The following is a 7684-nucleotide window of genomic DNA, read 5'->3' as shown; positions in this document are numbered from 1 at the left end:
GCCACAAATGAAGCAGAAAGTTGGCAGTCTTTCATACTTGAAGTGGACTCAAGTTCTTTTCTTTGAACCTCACCACGGTTCCCCGTTTAAGTGGTTGTTTCAGATCCACTTTCACCTTGAGTCGCAAAAATCTTCCATTGCGGTGGGCCTCCTTGAGATCCATCTCTTTGAACGCTCCCAGAATTCCTCCCAGTTTCTTCGCCATGGTTTCTGATCTGAGTTTGAGTGGTAATTCATAGACTCTCACCCAGAAAGTTCCAAAGTGCATATTTAGATCCGATGGTTGCTCATCCCCTGAAACACGAGCCAACACCAGAATATTCCTGTCAAAACTCCATGGGCCATTTCTCAAAACCCCTTTGAGATCCCTCTTTGATGCAAATTTGAATAGGAAAAGATTCTTGTTAAGCTCTTGTACCTCCACCGGGTTTTTCAATCTCCAGGCGCTTATCATTGTGCTTGTGAATGCTCTCGAGTTGAAGCTATTTTCAGTCCACAACTTCCCTGCTAATGTTCGCTGAAAAATCTCGTCTTCACCACCTTCCTCCGCCTCGACCGTAACCCTTTCCTTCTCTTCCTTCGACAGTTGAAAACTCTTCCACTTTTCCATGTCTGCTGAACTAGTAAGACCATATCTCCGTTAAAACAGATAGAGAGATTGAAGCCACAAAAGTATGGGAAAAACCAAAAACAATTTTGGAGAAAAGGACCAGATAACTGGGGGAGGTAGATCCGCCGCTTGAAACCCTAGAAGGGAGAAAAGGGGGAGGGGGAACACGATGAGTCTTAGAGAGAAGTTGGAGCTTCTCTCACTAGAGACACGTGGGAATTAATTATGTCATTAAATGTTAAACCCACAAAATTTAGACAACAATTTAAATGAGAAAAAAATAATTGTATTCAAGTGTTTCTTTACATGTAAATTTTTTTTGTGATTTGGTAAACATTTAATATTTAAAATAAAGTCACAAATAAAATAGTTTGCTAAATAATTTATTATTACAGTAAAATTTTAAACATTTAAATTAACACTATTCACAGTTATTTGAAAATTAAATTTGATTTCATTAATTAATTAATTAATACTTTAAATTTATATTAAGAGTTAGTAAATTTTCTTTTATTTTTAATTTATTTTATAGGTAAGGGCAAACAGAAAAATTAAAAAGAGGTAAAAACTCTTTAATAAAAATAACTCCTTAACAAAAAAAAATTGGAATATAAAAAACTCTTAACGTTAAATTCCATTTATAAAACCAACACATTAAATAAAAATAATTATTAATAACACATATTTATACCACAAAAATAAAAATAATTATTTAATTGGATTAGTTCAAACATAATAATAATTAGTGGGATACCCGTGCGTTCGCACGGGTACTGGTGTGTTACGCGCACTGTTTTCAAAATGTAATAAGACTAAAAAGAAATAAAAGTAAAATTGAATAACCAAAAGAGTTTATTATTTTTAAAGAAAGACATTTTTTTTATTTTTATTTGAAGCATAAATAGAATTTTTTTTCATATATAAAAGTATTAGGATCAGCCATATATTTCCCGTATATAAATATTATTCATGTTTTGACATTATGTATAAAAATATTTTAATCAAAAACTTATTTTTCCCGTGTTTGAATTCATACATTATTTTAAATATATTTACTTTTATTTTTTTTAATGGTACAAAAAATGTAATAACATGTGGGTTTGTAGGAACTCTAATATGGACACTCGTGTGCTTGTACAGGTCCAGATGTGTTACGCGAATTTGTTTCTAAAATATAATAAGAATGAAATAACAGAAATACAAAATTATTTAATCGAGAAAGTTTATTATTTCTAAAAGAAAAACATATTTTTTGGTTATATTTATAGAATAAATATAATTTTTTTCATACATACTAATATTTGGATCAATTGTATATTTTCCCGTAGCAAAAATAAAAATATTAGAGTTTCATAAATATAAAAAATTTCGTGCCTTCGCACGGTATTGGTACGGTATACACATTTCTTTCAAAAATAAAATGAAAGACAAAATTGATTAACCAAAAGTTTATTAATTATAAAAGATATGGCTGTAGAAGTTAAAAGATAAGCAGAACAAAACCCGCGCCTTTAATTTTTTCGCATATAAAAATATTTGAATTATTAGTATCACTACTAGAAATACTCGATTTACCTGCGGAATTTCCTGTGGAAAATATTCTGCAGGAATACCTGCGGATTTTCCTGGGAATTTCATCCTAAAATAAAATTTTCTGCGGATTAAAATTTGGCAGAAAATTCCACAGGAATACCTGCGGATTTTTCTGCGGAATTTATATTTCAAAGAAAATATCTCACTACACTATACAATCCACAGGTAATTTCGCAGGAAACTTTCCTGCGGAATTTACTGCGGATATTTATCATAACAAAACCAAACTATAATACAAAATCTGCAGGTAATTCCGCAGGAAATTTTTCTGCGGATTTTCCAACGAGTATCTATTTTAATTATTATTTTTTTATTCTTCTAATTTTTTTATAGTATTTTTTATTTAGTTTAATTTTAATTTTTAATCCTTATTTTTTCTATGTTAGTAATTATTTTTATAATGTATTTGAATTAGTTTTTAATTTTAATTTCAATCTTAGTTTTTAATAATTGATATATTTCATAATTGTTGAAAATTTTCATTTTTTAATTTTATTAATTACTTAAACATTTCTCATATGTGAATTGAACCTATTATGTAACTCATATTGGACCAAAGAATCTACCAGGAAGACAATATCTTAAATTAATATTTCCCAAAAATTTAATACATCTAAATGATTTCTAAAAATAATAGTAATTTTTTTAAAGTTTAATAAAAGCTAGTTTTTAAAATTTAATGTTATTCTTCAATTTATATTTTAATAAATGGTATGATAATTTTGAATAATAAAATTAAAAAATATATAAAAAATTGAAAATAAAAATCTGATAAAATTTATAGAATAGGAATCGAACCTACTATGTGTCATATATTGGACCAAATAATCAACTATTAAAAAAATAATTTACTGAAATGAATATTATATATACTTTATTAATTTCTCTTTTAATATATTTTAAAATTATTTCTAAATTTTAAATTTAATCTCATTATCAGTTATACATTTTGAGTTATAGAAAATTATACATGTTCAATTGTTAATTATTATTATTATAAAGTTTTAATCCTACTACTCTAATAATAATATTATTAAAATATCAAATTATATATAGGATTTTAAATTTATAAATTTTATATAGAAAGAAAAATCTAATCGTGTTTCAATCTGAAGCTCTGTTTCTCTCTTCTCTTGTCGTGAATCGCCTCCATCCACATGAAGGTTGCACTGAATCTCTCTCTATCCACCCTCGCGAGTCCTCCCGTCGAATGCTCCTGCGTCTTCGTGTATCATTGCCGTTTTGGTTCGAGTGTGGAGGTTTCAACTCAGTTTAGAGTTTGGATTCGAGCAGCTTTTTCACAGGTTTGTTTTGATTTCAAATCGAGTTTTGTTTCAGTTCAGAATTGGTTGCATTTTGGAATTCTGGCATTTTTACGGTTTCGACTCAATTACGGGTTCTATTACTGGGTTCTATTACAGTTTGATTGTGATTCGATTTTGGTGAAGAGTTTGAATTAAAATTAACACGAGTATACAACTTCATAAACCTAAATTGGATAAGCACTTACCGGTTGAAATGAAGAAAAATGCGGATTTTGTTCTCGCTCGCAAGGTGTTCGATGAAATGTCCTAACCGGATTATTTCTTTCTCGCTCGCTCATATTGCGGCACTAGAGGTTGATCCTCCAGGATGCTCTTTTAATCCCACGCATGAAAGTCATCAGGTAGGTTTTCTAGCTTTTAGTGATATAATTTATAAGCAGTATAGAATAGATTTGAAAATAAAAATAATTTTATCTGATAGTTTGAATGAAATGTGATTTTTATTTAGAAATATTTTAAAAAAATTAGATTTACATTTAGGGGATTGAGGTAGTGTTTTTTTCTTCTTCTTTTGTTATCATACATTCAATCTTCTTTTGTGATTACGTTTAATTTATTCAGTTTTTAAAATTATTACTGGTGTCAACGTGTTAGTGTTGGTGTCGTATTTCCGGTGTCTGTGCTTCATAGCTTCCTTGTGATGAGATTTACTTTGAATTTTACTATTTTTTTAGGGGTTTGTATCGTGATTTTTTTAGGGGATGGAAAATCAAACAAGATTGTTTATACTTTCACGATACTTCAATGTTTGTCGTGTTTTAGAAATGCCTTGTTTGGTAAAACTGTTATTGTTTGTGTATAAAACATGAAAACACTTTGTAGTATATTGAACCATAAGACCTTATCTCCATGCATTCATATCTGATAATTTTTTTCAGCCACTTATATCAACTCTCCAATTAGGTTAAAAATGATGGATTTTTGAAATTTCTACTCCAACAGTCCACTCTTCCATATCTGTCCATAGATCTCTGCCTGGATAAAATTTAAATCCACCAATTTGAATCCTGAACTATGAATATCTTGAATGAAATGGTATCTATTTTTCAAATTGTTATTAATATGTACAAAATATCTTAGGGAGGGAAGATGATGCAATGCATAATACCATATGGTTGCAACTGATTTACACCATGTGATATGTTTGTACAGGAGAACAACTGGTCCTATAAGGCGTGCCAAGGGTGGCTGGACAGCAGAGGAGGTTAGTCTTTGCTTATTGATAACATCTAGATATGGTCTTCCTTGTTAGCAAAGCTGATTGAATTGAGAATTCAGTTCATTTGATTTAATGTTTTGTGAAATTTGCAAAAAGGGTAACTGGATGATTACAGTTAGAACCAGAGGCGTAATGTTCAATTAAATATTTCTTTGATATTAGCAAAACTTAATCATGGACCATACCTTTGCATGGCAGTCTTCATCTGGATTACTTTCGATTCTGCATCCAAAGCTTGCTTCAACCTTTCTTCACTAACTTTAGTTTCCTCTTCATACCTTTTTTCAGTTTCATCAATTTTCTTTTCCAATGAACTCACCAAATTCTGTAAAAAATTCCATAAAGCATTATATTAGTAATACAATGCGACAACCTATCTTATGCTAAAATATCTGAAGCATACCATCAAAATACTAATACTGTGACAACTTGGTATTAGGGTCCACAATAATCTGGTTCAATAATTCTGTTCTGTCAACTTCAATTTGAAAATGCTGCTTGGAAAAGTTTCAAGTGACTCATAGTAATTAAGGTGTAATTTGAGAAGTTTGCTGAGATTTCCAATGGAAGATGGAATAGTCTTAAGCTTTCTGCAACCTCGCAAAGTCAATTCTTCAAGCCCGACCAAATGATGCAACGATGAAGGTAGTTCTTTAATTGCTGTACCGTCTAAGTGAAGCGCTATTAAGTTTTCTATAGAACCACTGAGACAAAATCTTGTTAGAAACTTCAAATTGAAGAATTCAGTTGGTAGGCATGTTAGGGACTCACATTCCAAAATATCTAAGCAACAAAACTCGTTGAAATTTGGAAACATCCTTTTATATATATCACCCAAAAACCCGTAGCCTCCCGCAAAATACCTAGCTCTTTGGTTTGTCCTCTATAATTTGATTTTGTAGAATGGATACGCATTGATTTGTGCTTTTATGATGACAATCTGTTTCGTTTCTTCTTTTTGTCTGTCAGATTCTTGAAGCACTTACAACTTTAAGATCATGTGAAAAGTTTTCTATGGAACGTATTGAGTTGCTGGGAGATTCTGTTTTGACAATCTGTTTCGTTTCTTCTTTTTGTCTGACAGAAGAAATGTTTGGAGGAGACGACGAAGATGATGATGGTGATGATTCTTCTGTGTTTCTCATGAGAATAAGAGGAAACATGATGAGAAGAAGAGTGAAAGGTATGAGAAAAGCACTTTTGGTTGTTTTTCTTGCTGTGTACTTTTCGTTGAAAATCTCATTGCTTTGAAACTTCATGGTTGAGATAAGTATTCTGAAATAAAAAACTTTGATGAAACAGTATATAAATGTAAGTAACTTTTTAGTCTGCTTTTAGCTTTTTTCTTTAAGTTAGTTTCAAGCTAAACTTTCTTAAAAAAACAATCTAGCTAGGGAACCATGAGCACACCCTTTTCTTTTTAATATTTTTTGTAACATTTTATCTGGTGTTATTTTTTTTATGCATTCTCAATTAGTTAGGGATTAGTTGTGAATTAGTTAGGATAAATTTAGCAGCAACCAATTGCTAGTTTCTAGTAAATAATCTTAGTTAATCTCCAACTAATATTAGAAGGTTCCTAATTAATCCCCATTTATTGTCTAATAAAATATTTATTCTCCTTCTAATTGATCCTACCCATAGCTATCTCATAACTCTTTAAAGCTTTTCTTTGACCCTTTATGGCTGCAAGCCAATTCATAAAAAAATAATATATGATAATAAATGCAAAAGGGCAAATTATTGATTTAAAATCAAGCTAAGGGAATCAAATTTGAATGTTCACTTTTGCACTCTTTGTTTAGTAGGATTTTTCTTTTGCTTGAGCAGGAAGGCAACCAAGGGTGGCAAAAAGGTAATTGCTCGAAGAGTAGCCAAGGGTCGGTTTAGGATTACAGCTTAGTGTCATTGACTTTAAAGTTAACAATTCAATGTAGCACCTTAGTGCACTTCATGATAAGAAACTTCAGTGGAACAGGGCGAACAGGCTGGGGGGTTTCTGAGTACAATATTCTATAAACCATTTTCCAGGCAGCTATTGTATGGATATGTTATGAATTCATTTATTGGCTTTTTGGCATCGTGGTCAGTTTCAATAATATGTAACCCTTACTGTTTTATGTCCAAGACAGCTTAAAGATTGAGGTGTGGTTGATTTACTAAATGTGAAGTTTGATAGAATGGAATTTCTTATTTTAAGCCATGTCCATTCACATTTCTTATATTTAGTATTAGTAGGTTTTTTAGAGGTAAAATGTGGTTCATGCCAATTCTCCTATTGAAGACGGATGACTTGAATGTACAAGGAAATGCAAATTAAAGATGTGATTTGTGATCCCCATTTTAAATTCTTAGAGATAATTTTAATAAAAAAAAATATATATTTGGTTAACAGATAAATAAATTTTAGAACTAATTTATCTTTTTATCTTTAAGATCTTATTTTAAGTTACATTACTTTTTCACACACCATTACTAAAAATGATGAATTTGTTGTGATCCTTAGACTTAAGGTCACAAGTTTAAAAATGATGAATTTATTTTTGATGACTATGTAAGTACTTCTTACCAATTATGTTTATGAATTCAAGTTTAATATAAATTGAAAATTATAATTTTATTTTATATTATAGTTATTTAAATATATATAATGGTTCAAAAGTTTATTAAAATAATAAAATTATTTAATTTGAGAAAGAAATTTCCTGCGGATATACCTTTCCTGCAGATTTACCTGCGGAATTAGCTGCGGATTTACCTACGGATTTATCTACGAATTGTTTCCTGCGGATTTAATTGCGGAAATACCTGCGGAATTACCTGCGAAAAATATTACCCACGAAGGTTTTAGCAGGGGACACAAAACCGCAGGAAAATCCGCAGGAAACACGTTTCCTGCGGAAATTTAGCGTAACTTTTTTTCTCGTTTCGCGCCGC

General features: G+C 30.5%; 1 protein-coding gene across 6 annotated transcripts; it reads left to right on the top strand.

The window, feature by feature from the left end:
• The first annotated feature begins 3301 nt into the window (after positions 1 to 3301).
• On the top strand, positions 3302 to 6946 carry LOC131646133 (uncharacterized). Of its 6 annotated transcripts, none has more exons than XR_009297306.1 (5): positions 3302 to 3507; positions 4681 to 4732; positions 5187 to 5392; positions 5832 to 5930; positions 6578 to 6946. XR_009297306.1 is itself a non-coding variant. In XM_058916274.1 (4 exons), exons 1-4 carry the CDS (start codon positions 3361 to 3363, stop codon positions 6604 to 6606), a joined length of 327 nt encoding a protein of 108 aa, XP_058772257.1. In that variant the 5' UTR covers positions 3302 to 3360; the 3' UTR covers positions 6607 to 6946. The 6 variants fall into 6 exon arrangements, 4 of the variants coding, with proteins under 4 accessions (XP_058772257.1, XP_058772256.1, XP_058772254.1 ...); XR_009297305.1 differs by having other exon boundaries at positions 3302 to 3869; XM_058916274.1 differs by lacking the exon at positions 5187 to 5392.
• The last annotated feature ends 738 nt before the right edge of the window (positions 6947 to 7684 follow it).

Source organism: Vicia villosa, linkage group LG2 (assembly GCF_029867415.1).
Source record: "Vicia villosa cultivar HV-30 ecotype Madison, WI linkage group LG2, Vvil1.0, whole genome shotgun sequence".
Taxonomy (NCBI): domain Eukaryota; kingdom Viridiplantae; phylum Streptophyta; class Magnoliopsida; order Fabales; family Fabaceae; genus Vicia; species Vicia villosa.
Note: the sequence above shows the minus strand (reverse complement) of the source record. Positions and strands in the feature narration are given on the sequence as shown.